Source organism: Phocoena phocoena, chromosome 13 (genome assembly GCF_963924675.1).
Source record: "Phocoena phocoena chromosome 13, mPhoPho1.1, whole genome shotgun sequence".
Lineage (NCBI taxonomy): Eukaryota > Metazoa > Chordata > Mammalia > Artiodactyla > Phocoenidae > Phocoena > Phocoena phocoena.
The window spans coordinates 66,694,062-66,717,953 of record NC_089231.1 but is presented as its reverse complement, the minus strand read 5'-3'; the positions used below and the strand labels follow the sequence as shown (position 1 = coordinate 66,717,953).

Below are 23,892 nucleotides of genomic sequence, written 5' to 3'. Positions count from 1 at the left end.
GCCCTGCCACGTGTGGAGTTTGTGTTTCTCAATGTGGACACCAGGACATCCAGCAGGCTCAGGGCACAGATTCTGATTCGGAAGAGGAGAGAATCAGAAGAGAACGAATGCCCTTTAAGAAGGGAGAGGTGAGGACAGTCTTGCAGGTCCATCCTCAGAGCCACAGGCCTTGGCCTCTGCCCAGTGTGGACTGGCCCTGGGTGGGGCACCAGGCTGAGTGCAGGCCACAGGCTTTCCCTGAAGCAAAAGTCAGTGATTTTCCTGTTGTGGCATCCACAACGATACAAAGAGCTTTATTCAGAGGTGCCTACCTCCACACTGCCTTGTCTTCAAAAGAGTCTTGTTTTCTTAGGACAGATTCATCTCTTAGATGAATGTTTGGCGTTTCCTTTCACACGGTTTAGCGAGAGATGCAGGTCCAGATAGACATTCTGCCCCCCTCGCTCTCCCCATTGAGCCTCAGGGTCCAACAGGCACCTCGGGAGATCCCAGAAGGGTCAGGCCGGTGGCCACAAAGAGAAGGGCAGAGGTGGGGTGTGTAAAGACTGGAGTCCTGGAGGCCTGCTGCCAGGTGCTGGGCAGCTGGCATGGTTACGGGAACTGGTGGGAACTGGCGGGGCTCTGAGGATAACTTTAGGGCGAGTCTGGCCTCACCACTCAACATAAGCGAGGGCACGCCTGTGGAATTTCCTCCTGCAAGGCCCTCAAGAGAACTGAAATTCTGAGCTCACTGCCAAAACTGGCAGCTCTCACTTCACCCCTGGTGCCTCTGAGCACAAACCTTCGGGGAAAGCCAGGAAGAACGAGGGCAGACAAGAACAGGACTCAGTCACTGACCTCATTCCCCACTTCTCCCACTCCCACATCTGCCAGCTCCCCACCTACCCTCTTCCCTCTGTCCTGCCTCCTCTGCCCCTGAACCCAAAAGAGACATGAATGAAAACAAAATGACCAGAAAACTGGGCAGGCAGTTCTTGTTCTGGGTGCACTAGGCTCTCCTTTGTGTGGGCTCTGTAGTTCCTTAGAACGACCTTGTTTGGGGGACGTGGCATTGCACTCTGCAGGGATCAATGGATTGATCAGCAGACCAAGAAATCACAAGCTCTGGGTGTCGGAGCCATTTTACTCACATAAACCGTGAGCTTATGTCCCATAGGCTGGGACCCGAATCTGGGGGAAATCTGAGCTCTGAAGCCAGGAGAGAGAGGCCCGCCCAGAGTAGCAGAAAGAGAAGCTGATCTTGAGTGGTGGTTGGCAGATTCGGGCTGTACAGGAGCCAGCCTGCACCTGGTTTTGTACAGCCAATGAGCTTTATATTTTTAAATGGTTGGGAGAAAACTCAAAGGAAGAATATTTTGTAACACCTAAAAAGTATATGACATTCAAATTTCAGTGTCCATCAATGAAGGTTTGTTGGAACCGAGCTGTGTCTGTGCCTGGCTACTCCTGTACAGCAGAGTGGAACAGCTGTGACAGTGGCCACACGGCTCACAAAGCTGATGATGTTCACCCTCTAGCTCTTTACAGAAGTTTGCCTGTCCCTGCTCTTGTGCCTTTTTGTGCGGGTGTGGTCTGGTGGAGGAGATAATAATGCGGGCAAACTAAAAGGGAGCTTTCTGAGTGTTTCCTAATTTGCTTTACAGGTACCAGCCTGTGTAATCCTCACAGCAGCTGCGAAAATAAGAGCTGCACCTGCCAGAGCACACCCGGTTAGAAAGAGGTGGTGCTGGGATCTGCACCCGCTGGCCATCTCTGGAGACCACCATGAGACAGGGCCCCTGGTGACCGCCCGGGGAAGGAGCAGGTGCAGCGCCGTGGAAGGTCGGAGGAGGGCAGAGGCAAAGAAGGCCATGGAAACGGTAAGACTCAGATGCACAGGGCTGTGAAGGAAGAGCCTTCCAGGTGGAGGGTGTTCCAGGGTAAAGGCTCGGGGCTGGGGGCCAGTGGGACTTGCTGAGAAGGGGAGGGTCTGAGTGTGGAGCCGAGAGGCAAGGACATGCCCCAGTGCAGGGTCGCAATGAAGATGCAGCTCTGGGCCTGGGTTCAGATCCTTACTGTACCACTCAAAGCCATGTGTTTGGGGCAAGTTGCTTAATTGTAATAACAGCACGTACCTCTTTGGGAGGTTGGAGGGTAACCAGATTTATAAGTGTGAAGTGTTTAGACGGGTGCCTGGCGCTTAGCACCACTGCGATTTTGCTTATTGTTGTTAAGCGCAGGACGTGGCTGCAGCTTGGCCCAAATAAAGGCCTGATATTTGAAAAACAAGAGCACAATCGGGGGCTTGTGCTTGGGGCATCCCTCGTAGAAAGTGTGGGATTGGAGCAGGGAAATCCAGAGGAGGCAAGCTGCTGTGGAGAGTTTGTTTTGGGGACCCCCACAAGGCTCTGGAGAGAGAAAGGCAGAGACTAGAAACAGGGGGCCAGGGAAGGGGCCGGGGTTCTCTCACGCACGTCCAGAGGATGCACCGGATGTGTGTGATTCAGCCTTGTTACAACCTTGCAAGTCTGTGTGGTCGTCCCCACTTCACAGAGGGGAGGCCAAGGCTTGGAGAGTTGCCACAGCTGTAAAAGTATCTCAGAAGCACCTCTTGAGACTGGCCACAGGCTCACAGGCCCCGCCCACTCCGGGCTGTCAGCGGTCATGTTTCTTTGTAACCATATGTGCCGGGGTCCCTTGGTGCCACGGGGCCTCCCTGTGGATAATCACTGCCCTGGGGAGGTGAGGCCAGTGCTCCTGCCTTGGCCCAGGCCATGGGGCAGTGGCTGGACAGGCTTCCTGGTGTGACAGGTCTGCCCAGAGCAAGTCGACCAGGCTGCTGGTGGTGCCAGGAACACCTTCATTCAGTGGGGGCCTAGGGTGGCTCTGGAGCCCAGAGGGTCAGTCTCAGGATGAAGAGTGTGTTCACTCACTCAGCTCTCTGGGCACTCCCTCTGGCACTGACCCTGACTTCCTCTGTGGCTTTTTTCTGCTGCCCTGTGCTGGCCCCTGTCCTGGGGCACTAGGAGAGTAGAGAGCCTGCTCTGTGCCAGCCACAGTAGTGGGCATTTTCTTGTGTATAGAGACACTGTTACTGGAGCTTGGGAACAGAGGTTCTGGAGTCAGAGGACAGACCTGAGTTTGAATCCTGGCTCTACCAGGATTCAAACTGGTAGATGGGGGTGGGAGCCGGGTGGGGTAGGGCTGGGGTAGGGTGAGGGTGGGGGCAGGGCAGGGATGCTTCCACCTCTCAGCCTATTTGCTCATCTGCAGGAGGGGGAGTAATGGAACCCACCTCACAGGCTGTGCTGAGAATTAGGCACAGAGCTTAGCTCAGGCCTCCTTAGTCTTCACAGCCTGTTTTCCTGGTGAGGAAACCGAGGCTCAGAAATTCGCCCAGGGTTGGGGGTGGGCAGATGGTAGGGCTGGACAGCCAGAACTTAGGGCCTTCACCTTTGACCAGGACAAGAGGAGCCGCCCCGCCATTATGCACCACGTTCTGCACAGCTTTTCTCGCCACAGCCTGAGGAGCCTGAGGAGATGCCAGGCAAGGGGCCAGGGGCCTCTGCTTGCTGCCCAGGCCTCAGTGAGTAGTGCTTGCTCTGTCGTCCCACTCCTGCCAGGTGACAGATACTGTGGATAGGCGCCTGCCTGTCCACAGACGTGACCAGTGCTTTTGTGGGGGCAGGACCGAGAAGTCTCCAGTGAAGACCTTGGTTCAAGGCCTGGTTCTCTGCTTTAATGCCCGCTGGGTGTCCCCAGCTGGCAGATTCTGTGGTGGTCACAAGGCTGCCCGTCCACGGGGCCTCAGCCTTCTGGGCCTGCCCTTTCCTCTGACACTCACCCCAAAGGGCCCAAAGCCTCCATCCTGCATGCTCCACAGAGCCCAGCAACTTACCCAAGATTTCATGTAGATGCTTAGGGTTTAAAAGAAAAAAAAATCCAGCTGGGGGAAGTGTGGAAGGCGGGGGCAAAATAGCTGAAGGGGATTAAGAGGTAGAAACCTCCAGTTATAAAACAAGCCACAGGGATGTAATATACAGCTCAAGAAATATGGTCAGTAATGTGGTAACTTTTTATGGGGACAGGTGGTTATTAGACTTATGCTAGTGATAGTTGGTTTTTTTTTTTTAAGATTTTTAAATTTTTTATTTATTTATTTATTTTTGGCTGTGTTGGGTCTTCGTTGCTGCATACGGATTTCTCTAGTTGCAGTGAGTGGGGGCTGCTCTTCGTTGCGGTGTACGGGCTTCTTATTGTGGTGGCTTCTCTCGTTGCGGAGCACGGGCTGTAGGCGCATGGGCTTCAGTAGCTGTGGTGCGTGGGCTCAGCAGTTGTGGCTTGCGGGTTCTAGAACGCAGGCTCAGTAGTTGTGGTGCATGGGCTTAGTTGCTCCGTGGCATGTGGGATCTTCCTGGACCAGGGCTCGAACCCACGTCCCCTGCATTGGCAGGCGGATTCTTAACCACTGTACCACCAGGGAAGCCCTGGTGATGGTTTCTTAATGTAGGCAAAGCTCAAATTATGCAGTACACCTGAAACTGACATAATGTATGTCAACTATATTTCAATTAAAAAAAAGACATCCAGCTCAGTCTTTGCCTTTAAGCCAGAACAATGTTATTACTAGTATTAATGTGGGTCTAAATCATTTTGTGCTTTGTTTGCTCCTCCCAGTCTGTTTATTTTTCTCCCCTTTGTCACTCTTTTCTTTTCTACCTGTTTGGAGCTTAAATGCTATTTCTGTTAGTTCGGGATTTCCCTCGACACCCAGGCTGCCAACAGTCTGCCTGTGCCCTCGTGCTCTGACTCTTGCTCCCATTAGTTCTCCATTGTGCTCACTTCTTGTCTGTTTGCTGTTCTCTTTCCCTTTCTCCTCATACATTCACACTAAGGGTACAGCAGCCTTTTACTTAACCTCTGGGTAGCACAGGGTTAGGGGGGACTCAAGTTGCTGAGCTTCTTAGAGCCGCCCTGAGAGTTTTCTCCCTGCCCACATCCCCCCTTAGGTCCTAGCTTCTTTGGTCCTCTCTGGCTCCAGGTCTCCCTCCAGAGTCCCACCCCCACCTCTCACCAGCCTGGACCACCTACCTGCTCTCCCGCCATCACTATCCCTCCCTTGCCCGTTTCTCTCCTTGGATGTCTCCCTATCTGAACTCTGTGGTTAAATCTCCTTACTGGTTCCCTCTCTCCCTTTAAGCTCCACAAGGGTGTCCCATGCACCACTGTACCCCAGGGTCTGGGGCACAGAGCAGTGAAGACCAGGAGAGAGCGGGTGGGTGGATGGTGGCAGCTGAGTCTGCAGGGGAAGCACCCACCTGTCAATCCCAGTGGGACTGGTGCAGTGAAGAGGAAGAGAGGTCTCCTGGGATCCCACCCCACCCAGGTGCAGGGGCACAGACTGCCCACCCTCTGGGTCCCAGAGAAAAAAACCAGACTCAGGGGAGCAGGCAGAGTAACGTACTAACATTTTTAATACAGTCTGATCAGATCAACTCACATCACAGGGTCAACCTTGGCTTGCTCACGTGTGATACAACCGAGGTGTATGATGTCCCCACCTGCCAGCTCTCCTGCCTTCCAACAGCACTGAAACCCCCTCCCTCCCTGACCAGACTGGCATTTTTTAAATTTTGCATAAAACTATTTCTTCCATAGACTCCAAACAATCAACTAGCCAAGTTAATTATGGTACATCTAAACAAAGTTTAATCCTAAACCCTAACGTGTGACTGCGGTTTACAAAGAGCTCTGTATCACCTGGGATAGCTTTCAGTAGCAATTCACTACAACTGGTCCTAAAAAATAATAACAATAATAATAATAATTAGAGAATTAAAACCCAACAGCAAGTTGAATGGTTAAAATCACCTAAGAACTGAAATTTGGGGTAGGAGTGTCCTCGATTGCTAAGCTTGTCCTAGTGGCAAAATGCTAGCCTTCAAGCAGGGCTCAGAAAGGTCTGGGGCCCTCCGGGTCAAAGGTCAAGCTCAGGGGGCTCTCAGAGGACACTCACCCCATGGTCCACGGGATGCTGTAGGCTTCCAGCTTCCTTAAAAACAGTTGGGCATCAGCATTGTGTAAGTGGGCGGAGACCCTACTGTGGTATCTTTTGAGGGAGATGAGAAGGGGGAATGAGGGATTAGAGAACGGGCAGGAGACCAAAATCACCGAGGTCCCAGAATGCTGTCAGGTGCAGGTGTGGAATTGGGGTCACTAAGCCTGAGCACCAGGAGCTCCAGCTTCCGCCTGTTAGAGAAACCAGCCCTGGTGTTGCCTTGGAGGCCTGTGTAGTGTTTTCTGCCCTCATCCCATACCGGGTCTCACAGATATTTCTGCCGAGTATCAGATGAGAATCTATTTCTAAAGACCATTGGGGGTTAGGGGTGGGTGACAGGGCTGGAGGGGGAGTTAAAAACGAATAAAAATCTCTCAGCTACAGAACCCAAAGACACCACTTCCCTCCGCATTCACAGCATTTCTCAGTGGTCCCCGGTGGCCGTTTCTGCGGGGACACAGCATCTGCCTCACTTGCCCTCAGGCCCCATGGGCTGCTGGTCGACCTCAGGATCTACCAGAGATGATGCAAACGCCGACTGAACAATCTGAAACCCAAAGGACTCAAGGAGAGACATGTTCTGCTGGGGAGAGAAAGGCGAGCCAAGGGCAGGGCCCAGGTCCCCCAGAGGGCCCCCGAGGGCCCGGACATGCACCTTCTGGATGTGTTTGTTCAAGTAGGACTTGGAGCGGAAGAAGCTCCCGCACTCGGGGCAGGGGTACTTCTTCTCCCCGTCAGACTCCATTTTGTTTTTGGGGACCGCCATGTCACAGGAGAAGGATCCATTGGTGCTCTGTTTCTCGGGCGTCTTCAGGTCGCTGGCATCCGAGAGGTCACCGTAAGAGTCGGAGCTCTCAATCGGATCCTGATGTGAGCATTTCTGGCCTTCTAGGAGGAAACAGAACACAGAGGAGCGGTGAGGCCAGGCTATGGGGATGCCCCCTCGGAGGGGTCGCCAGGGGCCAGCTCACAGGCTCGTGGAGGGCAGCCGATGGCCAGCCACCGCCCAGCAGAACCCACAGAGGTTCAGCTGGTCAGTCAGGGAGCCTGGTGTGCCTACAGGGGTGAGACAGCAGGGCCTGGGGCTGCCAGCCTCCCTCGCCGCGGACTCTTCATGCAGGCGCACGTGTACTGCTCACCACCATCTCGGCCTGCTTCAAGGAAGGGTATGGAGAGGGGACCTCCTCTGTCTCCACCCAGGACAACCCAAGACCCCCAGCTCCTAGGTGCTCTCTTGGGTGCCTCTGAGGGTAAAACAGCTGTTGTGATGATGCTGAGCAGGTACGTCAGTGGCCTCACCTCTGCACCAGACTGGCTGCACCCTAGCAAGCCAGAACCAGAGCCGTGGGCTCCTCAACCCAGGCAGACCCTATCGACGGCTGAGTCAAAGCCAGTCCTTTTCCCAACGCTGCAAACACAAGCCCTGCCCTCACTGCCTCTGCCTGCCAGAAGCCTTCCAGGCCAAGTTGCCAAAGCACACAGCTTAGAAGGAACTAAACAACTCAATCGGCCAGCTGTCCCTACGCAGGGCCCAGAACAAGGTGGTCCTCGAGACAGCCCTCACTGATCTGCCTTGCCCGGCCCACACGTGAAGCCTCCACAATGAGCTCCTTCCTGCCTGGGTTCAGAGCGCCATGCCGGGAAGGGAAGTCTGTGATGGGAGCGTGGAGCATGCCATCTCTGCCATCTGCCAAGCCCCTGGCGTCATCCCCAAGGCAACGACGACTTGAAAAACCACAGAACAACCCGAATCAACAAGTGGAGGTGGGGCCTAGGGAGCTCTACGCAAACCAACTCGGAGTCGGCACCATGCATCTCACAAACGCGGCCAGAGGCTCTCCGGAAAGGGCTGGTCACAGCAACCAACCACCCCTACCGAGGGGGAAGCCAGACCTTGGCTCCCTCTGCCCACAGGGTCAAAGGAGAAGAAAGCATTCAGCCACAGCTCCACGCCATCCTTAAAGGGCCACAGGCAATGGACAGGCCCAGAGGCTCATCATGCAGGGCTCCTCTTCCTGCCCTGGGCCCGGGGCGTCCCTGCAGGGCTCTGGACGTGGGGGCTGGCCAGGAGCGAGGAGGGTGCTGGGGAAGAGGAGGCGGGGGCTGGATCTCGGCAGGGCCCTAAAGCCTCACTCACCGCCCTGGAGTGAGATTCCCCACTGTGACTTTTGTCCTGGAGGCCACTGCCACTCAGATCTCGAGCCTCCTTGAGGCGGCCAGCAAGCCGGCAGCCTTCACGCCTCCCCACGCCCGGCCCAGCGCCCCCACAACACAGCCTGCGCAGAGAAGCAAAGTGCAGAGCAAGGGGTCGCTTGCCTTTGTTGCCATAGGTCCTGGCGCAGTGGAACGCTGCTCCCCCATTCGGGATGGGCTCCTGGTGCCTGGAGACCTGGGGAAGGGGAACACCGTGGTGGGTTTTAACATGGACCTTTAAGTAGGAGGCAGAGGAGAAACCTAAACAAGACAAAAGGAGATGAGATCCCGCAGCCGGCACACAGACACCTCTCTGCTTCCCCCACGCCTCTCCTCTGGCCGCACTGGCTAGCACTCCTAGAAGGGGCCCCTCCTTGGCTCAAAGGCGCTGCAACCACAGGAGCCACCTGGCTCAGGAGGGAGGGTGGCACTGTCCTTGAGTTGGCTTCTCTGCAGAGCCCGCTCTGCAAGGCTGTGGAGGCTGCCTGGAGGGATGGCCTGAGATCCCACTCTGGCCAGGGCCAGAGGCCAACTACCTCGGCTCGCTTTGCACCTCAGTAACAAGTGGTCTGAACGGATGGTCCACAGTCCCAGACCAGCTGCAGGGACCACGGCTAGAAATGCTGTCGGGAAAGTACATGGGGCTCCAGGGCAGCCACGGGACTCCAGCCGGCAGAACACGGCTGAACACGTGTGAAGGCAAACCATCTGCGCAAGAAGCCAGATGGAGGCAAGATGAAATTTCAAAGAAATGCCTCCAGGAGTCCCCCTTCTTCTACCTGTTAAGACATGCTCTATTTTGCAAACTTTCTCACCTTCAGAATAACTGGGTTTAGTAACTGTTTAGACCTTTTGAAGAACAATGAAAATAGGAAGTTATGTTAAAGGGGGTGTGCAGTCATCTCTTATTCACAGTGGTCTTCTTGGTTCAGTTTTGGAGGATCCAACAGGTTCACTTAAGGAAGAAGAAATAGGCACAATCCTTGTCTTTATTTTGGGGGAGGGGCAATCCAACCTTCTGGGATCTGCTCCAGACCCACTCAGATGCTCCAGTCAGTTTGAGCCTCGAGATGCCTCAGGCTGGGAAGAGATGGAACCAGGTGGGCCAGTCAAAGGATTTCCACTTGGGTTTCCGCAGGAAGGAGCTGGGACATCAAATCCTCCCTCAGTCAAGGATCCAAAAGTGCCTTCGGCAGGAACCAAAACTTTTCGGCAGAAGGCCCACTTGGGGCGCTATGCCTAGATGGTGTCCCTTTAGTCCACTCCAGATGCAGCTGACACATCCTCGGGTACTTTCATTCCCTCGTTAAATTACAGTCATGGGGTAGCAGTGGGATCCACTACTAATGGGCCAGAGGCTGGAGAGTGCTGTGTAATGTCTGCACAAGACTTGTTTGAAAAAAGTCTGAATTGGCCTCGGTTTTCAAATGCTACTGGAACTACAATAAAGGTCACCTTCAGGGAGTGACAGAGGTGTGCAGGCCCAGCGCACCGCATGCATCGCTCTGTGCTTTGCAGCCACATGTACAGCTGCTAAATGGCAGAGCCTGGACTCTAACCCCAGGACCACGTGCCACCATGTGGTCCTTCACCACTGGGCAGACTCTCTAATGGTCTCTGTGTCTTGGTCCTGGCCCTAGAAACATCCCTTCAACTTTTGCAGTAGGCTCCATTATCACCATTTACATTCCTGTATTTCTCTGCCATGTTGGTGGATTAGAATGAAAGCTGCTGGTAGACAGGCTGACCTGTGGGAATCTTATTCAACAAACATCCCCCCGATGGTAGCAGCTGGTGGTTCTGGAGGGAAATGGGGGGCTGGGTGAATCTTCCTTCCTTTCCTGACAAAGAAGACCCTCCTGGACCAGATGCTGCTGTCCTGCCCTGCCTGGTAGAGCACGATGTCCCGCTCTGTGACCGAGTGGTCTGCCTGGGGCCAAGCAGGGGACAGACTGACTTACAAGGGTCCCATATAAACACTCCTCGGAGGGAGGCTGTGGTCAGGAAGGAGCAGATGAGACTCACAGGACAGAGGATCTCAGCCCTGCCCCATGGATGGCGCTGCAGCCCTGGCAACCAACAGAAATATCAGGACTTTCCAACTGATGAGATGATACCACTTTAGAAGGGAATTTTTTTCTTTGTTTTTTAATCCCTTGCGGGGCCCTCTGAAGTGGTTTGAAGCTCTCTCCACAGGTGCATCAGGGCAGGGCCACTGCAATCAAGAGGGATGGGAAAGGAGGGAAGGAGCACCAGGAACTATCATGTTTACTCCTTGTGGGAAGAGCTGTGCTGGGGAACACAGCAGATGCTCAATGAAAACTCACTGTGTTCTCCCGAAAAATGGTCTGGGGACCACGTGGCAGGGTCCCCTTGACGCTGCCCCAGCTGCAGACTACTTACTATCTATAGCAAAACCACATGGCGGGTGGTAGGCGTGGATCCACAGTTGCCACCTAAAGCCCAGAATTTAAACACAGAGCAGCTCAGCAGCCAAGTTTTGGGGTAAAACAGAAGCCGAGTTTCTGTGAACGTATCTCTGAAGCCAGACACATTTGGCCGGAATTCTAAACTCACCTGCCTGTTCACCACTGACTGACTAACCAAGAACCAAAGAGGAAGCTTTCTACAAGCATCAGAGTGATGGGGACACTGAGCACACACGTGACTCCACCACCACCGACAGGCCACCCTCTCTCACGCTCCAGAATCGGAGAATATGCTACCACGAGGCTACTGCTCCTCCATTGCATTTTCTTGCCTGCTGTGCTGTAATTCGCACTCTGGAAGCAAACCCTCCTTGGCACCTTCCACATCTGTGCAGGGGTCAGGGACGGCTTTCTTCTTGTCCACACCTTGGTGGGGCTGTGCCCAACTGAGCCGTGCTGGAGGTGGGGCACCAAGTAGGCTTGGGTCAGCTCAGTCCAGGGGACGGCAGGCTGTCTGCGTCTACCACTGGCGCTTGCCTCTGGCTGGAGAGAAGGCTTTCTCTACCCTTTAGGCAGATATTTGAGTGCAAGTGTTGTCTCGGTCAAAGACAGATTTCCAATACGCTTTCCCGCTCCCTCCCTCACACCAGTACATACACATCTACACAAAGACCCTGCTACAGAAACTTAAAAAGAAGGGAAATCGTGGCAATCTACCAGGTCCTTCCCACTGTTCAACTCAACTGATTTCCTCAACTTGAACGTGGGAAACAGGCTTTTGTAGCCATCATACTCCTCCCACTACAAGTTATCTTCTCTGCAGATGGGATGGTCTACGTCCTGATATGTCTCCAGGACAAAGACAAGGTCATCTGTCTCCAGTGTGGGGCTGGACCACCGGCTGCATCTCCTCTCTCCCGTTCTTCATAGGCAAGAGTTGTTTGTATGGCTGAAAGTAGGCAGATGGATGGGTGGTTAAGCTGATTGCTTAAGAATTGCTGGGACTGGAGGATCTCAGGGCACCTGGAAATTCATCTTCTCCTGCCTCACCCGCTAACTGGCTGGCTGAACGTTAGCCTTTGCTTGAACCCTTGTAGAGAGAACATCCATTTATTCCTGCAGCTCCTCCTGTAGTCACAGCCTTGAAAGGACAGCCCAGAGCTCCCTGCATTCTGATTCCAGTGTCTCAGTGTCTTTGGCGGCCTATCCTCTCCCTGGAAAAACTGCCTTCCCCTTCCTCTTCTTTTTTGGAGGGGAAGGGAGGCGTCTTTTCCCATTTCTGCCGAAGAAATGAGTCCAGAGGTAGAATCCTGCTCCTTCTCTTCTGATGAAGACCAAAATTGTTTTCTCTTCCTTCTGAGGATCCAGGGTGGTTTAGACTAGAGCCCTCTTCTGTCTTCTTGGAGGAATGGGACTTCCTGCTCCAACTCTGGGACCCAAAGCTGGGTTTTTCTGTTTTAGCTTTTGGGTTTTTTTTTTTTTTTGGCCATGCCACGCGGCTTGTAGGATCCTATTTCCCTGAGCAGGGACTGAACCCAGGCCCTAGGCAGCAAGAGCGCAGAGTCCTAACCACTGGGATGCCAGGGAATTCCCCCAAAGCTGTTTTGCTTACGACCCAGATCTAGCGTTGGCTTTTCTGAGGAAAGGTGGGCTCTGGTTCTACTCTCCAGGCACCCCCACCCCGGCCACGTGGCCTATGGCTGCTGCCCAAGTTCTCTTTACCAGCCCAGGGAAAACAAATCCTGACGTACAATAGTTGTGGGCTTTGCCACGTCAGCTGTCTCCTAACTGGGTCGACTTTCCCTGCTATTCCCGGCTGCTCGCAGCTTTTCTTTCCTCCTGAGCGGGGCCCACAGGGGCTGTGGCCCTGGGTCCCCGACTCAGCTCCCTGCCACTTTGTAATCCAGGCTTTATCTCTGTTTCCTCATTGGCGTCCTCCTCCGCCCTAACTGGTTTACCACCTCTGGTCTCTGACCCCAACTCTCAGGCTGAGAACTTCAACCCTGAAACCCCGACAGTACGCCCACTGACAGCACCGTCGCAGCAGGTCTCGAGTTAGTTGGGGGCGCGGTCAGGAAGCCACGGGATGAAGCAAGACAAGGAACCATCTCTTCCTAGAGCTGGGCAGCCACAGCCTGATAGCTCTTTCCACACACAGCCCCACTGCTAGCTCCCCGGAGGAAGCTCCTGCCAGAAAGGGCTCTATTGACATATCAGAAAATAGGACAGATGCTTAAGCAGCTTTTCTGACCACCTCCCTGCTTCCACAGCAGGTTTCCTGGTGGTACAAACGTTGACATCGAATGGCCTTCAAGGCAAACCCCAGGTGTGCAGTACCCGGGAGGAACCCAGCTCAGGGCACCAAGAGAACACCCAGCCACTCAGCAGGCTCCCTCCACCAGCAACCTCAGGGCATGTGGAGATAGCACAGGACGCAAAGTTTCCAGCCAAGGACTGCAGGAGGGTTGCACCTGGTCCAAATCAGAGTGTCAGCAAGCTGTGTCTTTCCTGACAGTTACAAAGTGTAAGGAGGGCCTCCCAAGTGTGCTGCTGCTTGCAGGGTTCAGAGATCTTTCACCTACCTTGTCTCCTGGGATCCTCACAGCAACCCTGTGAGGTGGGCAAGAGGGATGTTCTCAACCCCGTTTAGAGGTGAAGAGACTGAGCCTTCGAGAGGGGAAGGGAAAGTTCAAGGTCACACAGGAGGGTGAGGTGGGAGGGGCCAGCTAAACCCTGGGTCCCCTGCCTCCTGGCTTAGTGCTCAATCCACTAAGCCACACTCAAGACTTCCAGAAGTGTTGCGACAAGAGTGTCCCAGGAGATAGGACTCTCCAGCCACATCCCCACCTGGCCAAAGCAAGCGCACCATGCAGAAGCATCCTCACGCTCACCAGACAGCTGCCCAACTCCTTCAGCAGATAAGGCGCGGCCTCCTCCACTGACGCTGCTTGCCAAACATGAACCTCAGCCCTTCTAGCAGCCAACGAGCCCTGGCAGAAGCTCAGGGACAGGCCAGACTTCATCCAACACAACACCAGGGCCACAGATGCCACCTAGGCCAAGCTCAGCCGCAAGCATGCTACCCTGCTCAGAGCACCTGCCACTTTCCGCTCTCGTCAAGGCCACAATCTACCTGGGCCTGGGCTCTTCCGACCATTTGTGCTAGAAAGTTTCGGCCCTTGTCCATCTCCAGACTCGACGTCCTTACCTGGCTGCTGACTTTCACGTGCCAGTGGATCAGCCAGCAAAGCTCTTGAGCAGGACCCCTCATTCTCCCACCTCTTGGGGCCTAATGACTCCCACCAACCTCAGTAGTTCAGCGCATCCATCCTGCCCCCTGGGCAGCAGGTGTGTCATGGGCCCAAGCCTGGGAACAACACTCTCTGCTGTTCTCACTTGCTGAGCTCCTGGCAACTCCTGTTCCAAGCACCCCAGGTTTCTTGGAAAGGAAAGGGTGACAAACAGCTGGCTGGGGGATAAGGTGTTTATCGCTCAGTGGGAAGGGAGGGAGGGCTGGCCGTGCAGAGTGGAGCCTGAGGCAGGGTGGTCAGACACCCCCCGGCCTCCCACATGGGCTCAGGCCCATCCCCTGGACATAAGGAAGTAGCAGGGAGATTACCTCGGTTACAGATACTGCAGAAGTTGCTGGGCCCCTCGCTGTGCTTCTTCAGGTGGTCTGCCATGTACGCTGCCCTCAAGTACTTCCCGCATACCTGGCAGGGCACCTTGTCTTCGTGACAGGCCAGGTGGGAGCGCAGACGGTCTCGGGTGGCAAAAGAAGCATTGCAGGTCTGAGGGCAGAAAGGAAAACGGGGTGAGGTAAAAGCTGGCGTCCACACCCGACTCCCTACTGAGCACACTGTGGCACAAAGCCATTTCCGGCCAACACAGGGACTCGCTGTATAAAGAGAACTTCAGAACGCGGCCAGGCTTCCTCCCCAGATGCCAAGTAAGCCGCTCCTACTCCCCATGGTCTTCCCCACAGGACCCCTGAGCTAGGATGACTGGTTCCCACTGGCTCCCAACATGCACATTACATGGCAGGCTGAGTTCTGCAAAACAAAAGAGCTAGGGGCTTTTCATTCTTAAACATTTAAGAACTGATGTTTGTTGCACTGGCTGTAAGTGAATTTACAGAAGAGCTATTGGCATATAAACGGAACAGTCTTCACCTTCTCCACCCTGGGTTTCCCCTGGTTGCTTTATACAAAGAATCCAATTTACTCACTTTATTCAAAAGCGACATTAAAATCGTGGCCACAGGGAAATGGAAAGGAAAGGCAGGACAGAACACAGAGATTACTCTTCATAATATCCGTGTGCATTTGTATTGAGAAAGCAGCCCATAAAGTGACAGTGTCAATTTTGCGAATGTGAAAATTAGCAGAGAGTGAGGGCCGGAGGCTCCGGGGGCATCTGTGGAACCCCAGTGCTGGTGCCAACAAGGATGGTACCACCCTGCCCTGACCAGTGCCCCCCACTGTGCCAGGCAGGCCCCAGACTTCACCTTCAGAGGCCTTCGTCGCATGCAGTGCATCCTCATGGTGGCCCTCGATGCAGGCCGTGCTCTCACCCCACCGGCCAGGAGCTGCAGTCAGTACCACACCCTGGGAAGGCAGCCCTGGGTCCCCTGACTCGGTCTCAGCCCTGGGTCTACCCCCAACACCTCTCCCCCAGCCCAGGCCTGCATGGCTGCCCAGCCTTGGAGGTCATGGAATGTCGGGAAAGCCCTCAGGAGAGTTGAATCTGGTGACCTTCACTATTTTGGATCCACGGACATGTCTCAGGAGTTCTAGTCAAGGTTGACTCATTTCTTTTCTCTGTACCTGTGTTTACCATTTTAGAGCCACAAGAGAAAGCAACATTCACCTTTAATTGCATCACAGACCAAACGTTAACCCACTGAAGACCCGCCACCCCGTTAACTGGCTAGAATGGGGCTGTTCCTGCGGCTCCACTGAACAGAAACAGATCCTGAGATCCTGAGACCTTAAGGTAAGCATCCGAACACTGTCACCATGTACAACGTCTATCTATTGCTTTACTGTACAATCAGAGCAAGAAACAAATGCATTCGATGCTGTGGAGGTAGAAGACACCGTGGTTGCTACCCCAACCCCAAATGTCTGCATCAGGACCAGCTGAGCTCTTCTTAGTCGTTATCTTTTGAATAAATGTTACGCATTTGAATAGAACAATTTATGCTAACAAAATACAGTTGACCCTTGAACAGTTTTCCAGGGTTTGAACTGAACGAGTTCACTTATATGCGAATCTTTTTCAAGAGTAAATACTACAATAGGTGGTACACCATCTACAGTTTGCTGAACCCGCAGATGTGGAACTGCGGATGTGGAAGAATCACAGACACAGAGGGCCGACACTAAGTTATATGTGTATTTTTGACTGCTCGGAGGGTCGACGCCCCTAACCTCCGTGTTGTTCAAGGGTCAAGTGTACTGCTTTCATGTTTTATATATTGAGTTTATTCATCTGACAAATGAGGGAGCTAAGTTTAGAGAGTAATTTGCACAAAGCACAGGGCTCAGCTACTAGAGAAAGCAACACCCTGCCACTGCCGGGCCAGTGCCCTACCGATCCTCCTGGCCACCCTGGGGTATTCCCCTCCTCCCCGATTTACAGCCGGGCAGACAGAGGTCCTGAGAGGACTCGGGGCAGCTGGACTGAGAAACAGCCCCTGAGCATGTGTTCTTACCACCTCCAGCCTCAGCAGAGGTAGCTTCTGGTAAAAGGTGTGGATAGTTTTTATCAGTGTACTTGGTAGCCAGGGCTGTCCTGATAGAGGTGACAGGTTCTGTGCAGGGAAACTTGAGCACTTAGGTGACTCAGAAAGCACCATGGGTGCTTGGTCTCATGGCCACAGGTGGGCCCCCCAGCAGGGACCTTGTGACCCAATCGTAGGCCACAGTGGGTGGAAAACTGAATCTTTCCCCAGCCCCACCAGACTGTAAACCAGAGTAAGGGGTGCCGTGAACACCTGCGGGAGATAGGGGTGCACCTGTCGATTTATCTGGGGACGAGAGCCGGCTTGGCCGGACAGCGACTTGAGGACCACCGCCACAATGGCGAGAGGCAGTGTGGTCTACACCGCAGAACTCAAAGGAGCCAACCATGGACCAGGTGTTAAGAAAATGCAGCTGAAAGCACACATTCAGGATCCCACCTTCTGTGGCCCCTGGGAGAGGGTGCCACTAGAGGGATGTGAAAGAGATGCCTTGTTTCTCTTGCCAACTTTCTTTTGGGATGTGTCCCTTAAAGCACTGCCTGTCATACTTTGCTAACGAAAGATAATGGACAGCCAGACTTCAATTATCCACAAGTGGATTATCCATTTGGGGGATTAGCTAAGCAAAATTAAAGCTGCAGACCAGGCTGAGTTCTCCCACCCTGTCCTCCATTGATTATCTCTCAAGGAATGAAAGCAAACTTTAGTCTGAGCAAACATATTTAGGAATGTAAATCTGCTGCTGGGAAAACAAAACAAAACGAAACACAAACGCAACAAAAACTATCACTGTGTTACAAAGCCAAGCTGAAATGGTGGTTGGCTTCTCTGTGCCAGGATTGACCCTTTGTGGCTGGAGTACCCAAGGCCTTCTGGAGGAACTGTGAAAGCGCCCAAGTCCGAGTCTAGGCCTGCCAGAAGTTCAGACAACACCAAACATAAAAGGCCTGGTCACTTAACCCAGGAGAGAAAGGAGAGAAAGGCTGAGGAGAGAGATGGATCTCAAAGAAGGGGGTGCCCGGAACCTCCATGCTGGGGCCACTCAAGAGAAAAACACTTCCTGTCCTGGAGGCAGGAAGAAGGCAGAGGGACCCTGACAAGATCACCACCCCAATTGATCGCCGGTGGTGCTGGGAACGGCCGCCTCACCCCCAGCCCTGCACACAGGCAGCCTGCTATTGCTGGAGGCACACCTGCCAGGTCCTGGCCCAGCCCCCAGAGAGGTTCATCACCACTCAACACTGAGCCCCAGCCAGGCTCCCTTCCCTCCCTGCCAGTTTCTCCCCGTCCCAGACTTCCGAATGCTTTTCTTCCCAAGGGTTGAACAGCTCAGGAATGGGGCCTCATTGGTACCAGGGGCACCGGTGCACACCTACTCTTGGTGACCTTTGAGCCTGGCAGCCTCAGGGGGTATCTTAAGTAGTCTTTTCCATAGCCTTGGAAAAGCCTGAGGGCAATGCATGTGGGCTTAGCACCATGGGCCTTGCTGGACCCCTTCTTCTCAAGGGTGTTAGCTCCCTTATTCCCACTTCAATTCCTAATGAGTTATCCCTCCAGCCCAAACCCCCCAACCAGCCCCCAAGAAGTGGGGCCACTGGGAGCAATGGGAGAGGTCTGAGCTGTTCTAGCCTCTCGGCTTCAGGCTGAACTCCATCTGAGGTCAATGTCCCAGCCCACAGCACTCACAGATCGAGAAGCATTGGGACATCTGGGCCATTTAAGCACACTGAGGCCAAACCCCAAGGAGACTTGCGTGTCACTGCCAAGCCTGAGCCCCCATGCGCCCACGTTCGGAGGGCCTTTCCCCTCAAGCTGTGGCACCCGTCTCTGTAACTGGCCCCTACTGTCTCCTCTGTGGCATCAGGAGGGACCGAGAGGTATGGCCCATGCCCAGCTCTGCCAGGGGCTAAAGGAACCAACTCCCAGAGAGCTGTCTCTTCACCTCTGATACTTTCAGCAGACACACCATGCAAAACAGATGCCCCTGCTGTTTAACAAAGCCCAGGCACACCTGGCCAGCCAGCTCAGAGCCGGAGAGGCAGCACGTCTTCACCTGCACCTGCCAGGTCACTGTTAGGGGAGTTCTGGCTGTGGGGCTGGAGGCAGGGCCAGCAGGCTTGTGAGAGTGTGTGTCGGAGGGGCAGGGCAGGAGCAGGCTCATACACCAAGGGACAGTGATGTCAGTGTTATGACACAGACCAAGGACAAAACACACAAAGCCTCAAACGTTAGAATGAAAACTTTTATCATCACTCCTATTATCCCCGCAGAGCCCACGGGGACTGAAGGGCACACCACTGGGATCCGACGGAGGTCTACATCTGCTTTATCAGCACCCAAAGCCATATATTGGGATGACCCAATGTAAAGCTACTGGTTAATCTAGTTCCTGAGCAGACCTGCTAATAAACCTCAAAACCACAAACGTCTAATTCACAAGCCAGAAATGAAAGCGGACCTGTGTGAGCGGGAAGGACGAGGGCAGCACGGTTGGCCCAGTTGGAGTTGCACCGGAGTCTCCTCTCCTCTGGAGGAGGGTTCACTCCCAGGGTGGGGGGAGGGGTGGCCAGGCCCCATTCTAGAAACCCCTTAGGGGAGGTGATGCCAGGGGAGGGGAAGCATGTAAGCCAGTGGCTTAGTTCCTAGGAAAGCATCAACCTCCAGGCAAGGTCAGACACCCAGGGGTACCATCTGCTAAAGAGGGAAAACAAGGCAAGAGAGCCCAGAAAGAAACGTGGAGACCATGGGGAGGACCCAGGAAGGAGCCCTTTGCTACCCCTATTTGGGGTCCTTGAGCTGGGAAAGAGTCCAAGTCACCCAGGGAGGAGCTGGGCATGGTGGGCAGGGACCACTCTGCTGGCCTCTCCCAAAAGCAGGGGGCTCAGACTACTGCCACTGCCGTTCCCCTCCACAGAAAACCCTCTCGGGAGGCCCCGGCTAGCCCACAGGCCACTGGGTAAAGGCCCGGCTGCCCTCTGGGGCAGTCCAACCCTGCCTCAGATAGCCCGGCGGGGCTGGGCAGAAGAGAGCGTTGCTGGAGGGTGCTGGGCCCAGGTTTTCGAGGGCTGGGAAGGATTTTTTTAGAGAAAGGGAAAAGGCGGTGTCAGGAACCGAATGGGACGACCTCCACAAAGCAGGCTGGGCAAAGTCCCATGATGGCAGGTCGCTAGGAAGAGATTCCAGGGGCGGCAGGCCGCTGCTGCTCCCAACCCACACCTGGAAAAAGGGCAGAGAGTGCAGGTTACCCCCCCAGGCCACCGGGCATGCCCCCACTGCCCTCTGGGCTCCTCCTACTCTGCTGGGCTGCTCAGCACACTACCTGGGAGAGTCAGAATGTGCTCCGTGATGAGAGACAGAGGGAGAGGAGGCAGCGAGGCACAGGCGCATCCCAGCAGGCCCACCCCTGGTCTCCTGGCCGTCTGGGAACACCACCGCACCTGGCCCCTGGGGGCTCTCTGCCCCACCTACAGCACATCCGTCCATCCCTCCCTATTATCGGTCTCCCCAGACCCTCCTCCTTGCCACCAACAGGATAAAGAGAAGCAGGTCACCCCATCAGACGTTGCAGTAAACACCCCACAACTCTGTTTCCCACTCAGATGGTAGGAACTTGGCCCAGGAAAGGGGGTACGACCAAGGAGAAGATAGAAGTGTGTTTTCCACCCACACAGGAATGCTCAGTGGCCAGGAGAGGAAGCTCAATTTTCTGGGCATCACAGAGCCCCCAGATATTGTTCAAGCAGACAAACCAAGGGTGAGAATCTTGCCCAGCCTCCCCTACCTACTGCTACACAAAGAGCTCTCAAGGACAGGAAACCACCTCGCTTTCCAGTTCTCAGAAGCCCTTGGCTGTGTGCACACGTGGCTCAGGATGGGTTAAGCAGGTGCCAGTGATCGCACCACTCCCTGCCTCCTTCACCCCCACCCCTGCAGCCTGGTGCTCTGAGCTGAGGGGACCCAGAAGGAGCTCCAACTCAGGTCAGGCTGCTGGGCATACAAGGGGAAGAGTTGTTGGCTGGACCACCAGGAGCCCTTAAGAAGCCATTCCCACCCCACGGTGGCCCCTGCAAACTGCTGGGAACCGGAAGCCGGACCCAGTGGGGTGCCAGTGCCCCCAGGACGACACTTGTCCAATGTGGCCCACCATCCAAGGAGCTGGCAAACGCCAGGAGAGGAAAGCCAAGCAACAGAGCAAAGACAGAGACGGGTTGGGAACCAGGACCCAGCGACCAGGAAGGAGGGGACATCAGCGGTGGGAGGGAGGGGGCTGGGGGAGAACAAAGGAGAAGAGCAGACAGACGGTGGGGGGACAGAGGGGGAGGTGTGCACAGCGGTGGTCAGTCAGCCAGCCCAGCACGCACAGCAGCTGGCTCACGGCCGTAGCTGTGAGGACAGCGGCATTCTCTTTCAGCCCATCTCTGCCCCGGCCCAGCCCCTACCTGACACTTGTGAGGCCGCTCAGAAGTGTGCACCTGCTTGATATGTCCGTTCAAGTGATCAGGCCTAGAAAAGAGAACCAAAAGAGACTTTAAAACAAGACCTTAAGAGAGGGGGCTACAAACTTGGTCAGACCCCTGCCCTGACAAGGCTGGAGAGGACTCCCTCACCCCACCCCAGCATGACAAAGAAAAGTCACCACCCAGCTCTGGCTCCTGAGGCCCAGGCCTCTCTGCCCTGGATTTCTCTAGAGGGGGAAGGGGAGTGAGCATTTGTCTCTGACCTTGCCTACCCGCCTCCCCCCACCAGAAACTCAATGATTTCTAGGACCCAAGGAGGGGGCTTTAGAATGAGACTGGGCTGCCTTGCTGCAGCCTTTCCGGGAGGGGGTATGTGTGATTCATTGTCCAGACTAAAGCCCCTTAGAAACTCAGCACTCCCCTCCCCCAGCCTCTCCCACCACAGCAGCCAATGAATGCCACCCGGATGGAATTCAGTCCCCAGAGGCCAAGGGATGAAGCCTTAAGCCCCCAGCTGGGCTGGTAAACCAGATGCCCGACAGAGCAGGTGGGCAGGGGCTGCCTGACCGGTAAGACTGGTTCCTGTTTGGGGCCCCTCTGAGGGAGTTCTCCATCCCTACGTTCATACACACAAGGCCCTCAGTACCCAGGCAAGTTAAAACGAGCCTTTTATTCTGAATATTCTCTTAAGAGGAAAAACAACCCTCTGCTTGCAGACAAGTCTTCAGTTCCTTATCAGGCTCACTAAAAAGTCAATCTAAAATGACATCCTGCCCTCCTTCCTCTCTGTCCAGTGAACATAAAGGGGATCTGTGGGTTCAGGTGGGCTCTGGAGCCACCAGGTCAGAGCAGATCAAAGGCTTCGCTGTTCAGAAGAGACTCTGGGTGCCCAGCTCTGTGCCCCGTGATCCCGGGGCTGTGAGAGGCAAGGCCGGAGTCTACTGACCCAGGATTGCCAGTGCTGTGCGGGGGGACATGGAGGCATGGGAGCGTAAGGAGTCCCAGATGCACTTGTTTCAGTCCCTCCCCCGGCGGCCATTCAAGCGGGGAAAGTCGCTGGAGGAGCCTGGCCTCCCGCCCCCAGAGGGGGCCCCTCGTCTGGTGCCGGAAACACAAAGGGAGCCCAGGGAGAAGAATGGTGAGGCCCGGTGGCTGCGGCCTGAGGAATCCGGCCCCTTCCCACAGGCCCCAAGGAAGAGAGATGGTAGGGCACGCCTAGTGCCAGAGAACTTCCCTGAGGGAAGAGAAAGCAGTTCTTGGCCACATCATCTCAAAATCAGGGCCGTTAAAACACTCTCCCCAAACCTGACATGGCCCTGCAAGGTCAAGTGAGCCCCCTGCAAGTCTCACACCCCCAGCTCTTGGAGAGGAGCTATACCATGAGTTAGGAATAGGACAAGTCATGGGGGATGGGCACCATTCCTCACCTGGAGAAGCCTTTCCCACAGCTCTGGCAGATGTAGGGCTTGCCCACGGACCCATCGTGGGACCGCACATGGTAGGACATGCGATCTTTCCTCTTGAACCGCAGCCCACACACGGGGCAGGAATAGGGCTTCTCCCCCGAGTGGGACAGCTTGTGCCGATTGAGATGGTACACGTCACGAAAGATCTTGCCACAGATCTCGCAGGCCACCTGCTTCCTGGTCCGGCTCCTCTTTCGGGGGCCGTCGGGGTCCTCAGAGATGGGTAGCCCATTCTCACCCAGCCTCGGAGGAGGAAGGTCGATGTAGCCCAGCTGGAGGCTGGTGACACCATGCTGGGCCTCGTGCTGCCGGAGCCGGTTGGCATCAGTGAACACCTTCCCACACAGGCCACACGGAAGGATGCCTGCCTCCCTCAGGCCCCCTGGGGACCCGAACATTGAGTCCAGCAGGTTGGCCTTCCTTGGGCGGCCCCGGCCTCGCTTGCCAGTCAGGGGAGGGGCACTGGATGCCACATTGGGGAATGGGGAAGTCAGCAGTTGGGGGGACAGGGGTCCGGCCACCATGGGCAAGCGGTCCACCCCAGGTAACACAGGCAGGGAGGCTTGGCTCGCAATGGCTGCACCAGCCGCCCGAGCTGCCTCCTCCTCAGGCTGCATGCTGCCTGCGATGCCATTGCTGTTGGCTGCCAAGGCTGCCCCATTGGTCATGTCCAAAGGGAAACCCAAGTCCGAGGTCCCAGGGGGACGAAACAGCATGATGTCAGCCCGGGCAGGGGGCACCAGGATCTGCACATTGGACTGTTTGATGACTTCCTGGCAGATCTCAATGACCGACCTCATCAGCAGAAACTTGGCGGCCGTCATAAGCTCGGGGAAGCTCTCCAGGCGAACCACAATGCGGGAAGTGTAGGCGAAGTCCAGGATGTCCCCGAACACCTTGGAGCTGATGGTGTGCATCTCCAGCTCCCGGCTGCCCCCAGTCCCGCCGCCCGGGGCCGCCGCTGCGCCCCCCACGTCAGCGGGACCCCCGTCCGCAGCTCCGCCGTCGCCCAACTGGGCGCTGAACACCGACTCAAAGTACTCGCTGCAGGCAGCCAGCACCGCGCGGTGCGCTGGGAAGCTCTCGTCGCCCACCCGCAGGAGCACGTCGCAGAAGCGCCCGCCGTTTTTGCGCTGCTGGTTCAGGTTGTGCAGCATCTCCGTGCTGTGTCTGCTCACCTGGTAGGTGTAGCAGCCCGACGGGCCGCAGGAAGCGTCGTTCACTCGCTCCATGGCCGCCGCCCCCTCCCCACAAACCGGGCCGCGTCACTTGCCAGCCCCACTCCCTTCCCCTAGGCAGCAAGAAGCGGGGTGCAACGAACGTGTCTACACTCCCCACACGTGCCGGCCCGGGGCTCTGTAGTCTCGCAGGTGCGCGGAGCGCACACACCCCCTGCCCGGATCGGACTGTCTAGACGGCAGGGCACACCACCTCCCACATAGCTGCCCCCACCCCTGCTGGATCGTGCACTCCTCTCTCCTCTCCGCCCGCCCGCCTCCCCTTCTCGGTCTACCTCTGGGGGGTACGCGAGCACAGAGGTGCGCCCCTCCCGCAAACGCGCCTG

The 23,892-nt window shown here is 55.4% G+C and overlaps 1 protein-coding gene and 1 long non-coding RNA gene across 5 annotated transcripts; one reads left to right on the top strand and one right to left on the bottom strand.

Annotated features, from left to right (window-relative positions):
* Positions 1-5,434: 5,434 nt before the first annotated feature.
* PATZ1 (POZ/BTB and AT hook containing zinc finger 1) lies at positions 5,435-23,560 on the bottom strand. Of its 4 annotated transcripts, none has more exons than XM_065889806.1 (5): positions 22,290-23,560; positions 20,845-20,908; positions 14,279-14,450; positions 8,354-8,491; positions 5,435-6,925 (listed from the first exon to the last, which is right to left on the bottom strand). In XM_065889806.1, the coding sequence occupies exons 1-5, from the start codon at positions 23,558-23,560 to the stop codon at positions 6,507-6,509; spliced, it is 2,064 nt and encodes a 687-aa protein (XP_065745878.1). In that variant the 3' UTR covers positions 5,435-6,506. The 4 variants fall into 4 exon arrangements, with proteins under 4 accessions (XP_065745878.1, XP_065745879.1, XP_065745880.1 ...); XM_065889808.1 differs by having other exon boundaries at positions 6,892-6,925; positions 8,354-8,426; XM_065889807.1 differs by lacking the exon at positions 8,354-8,491 and having other exon boundaries at positions 6,507-6,925.
* Positions 7,934-9,109, top strand: LOC136132816 (uncharacterized). The gene is made up of 2 exons (XR_010656481.1): positions 7,934-8,726; positions 8,758-9,109. It is a non-coding gene; the product is annotated as an uncharacterized lncRNA (long non-coding RNA).
* Positions 23,561-23,892: the final 332 nt, after the last annotated feature.

Excerpts from the sequence above, each read along its gene's own strand:
- PATZ1 (XM_065889806.1), bottom strand. The coding sequence starts at position 23,560 with ATGGAGCGAGTGAACGACGCTTCCTGCGGCCCGTCGGGCTGCTACACC. Across the intron at positions 14,451-20,844 it reads AGCGGCCTCACAAGTGTCAG|ACCTGCAATGCTTCTTTTGC; the intron begins GTAGGGGCTGGG and ends TTCTGCCCTCAG. Across the intron at positions 6,926-8,353 it reads CAGGACCTATGGCAACAAAG|AAGGCCAGAAATGCTCACAT; the intron begins GCAAGCGACCCC and ends GTTTCCTCCTAG.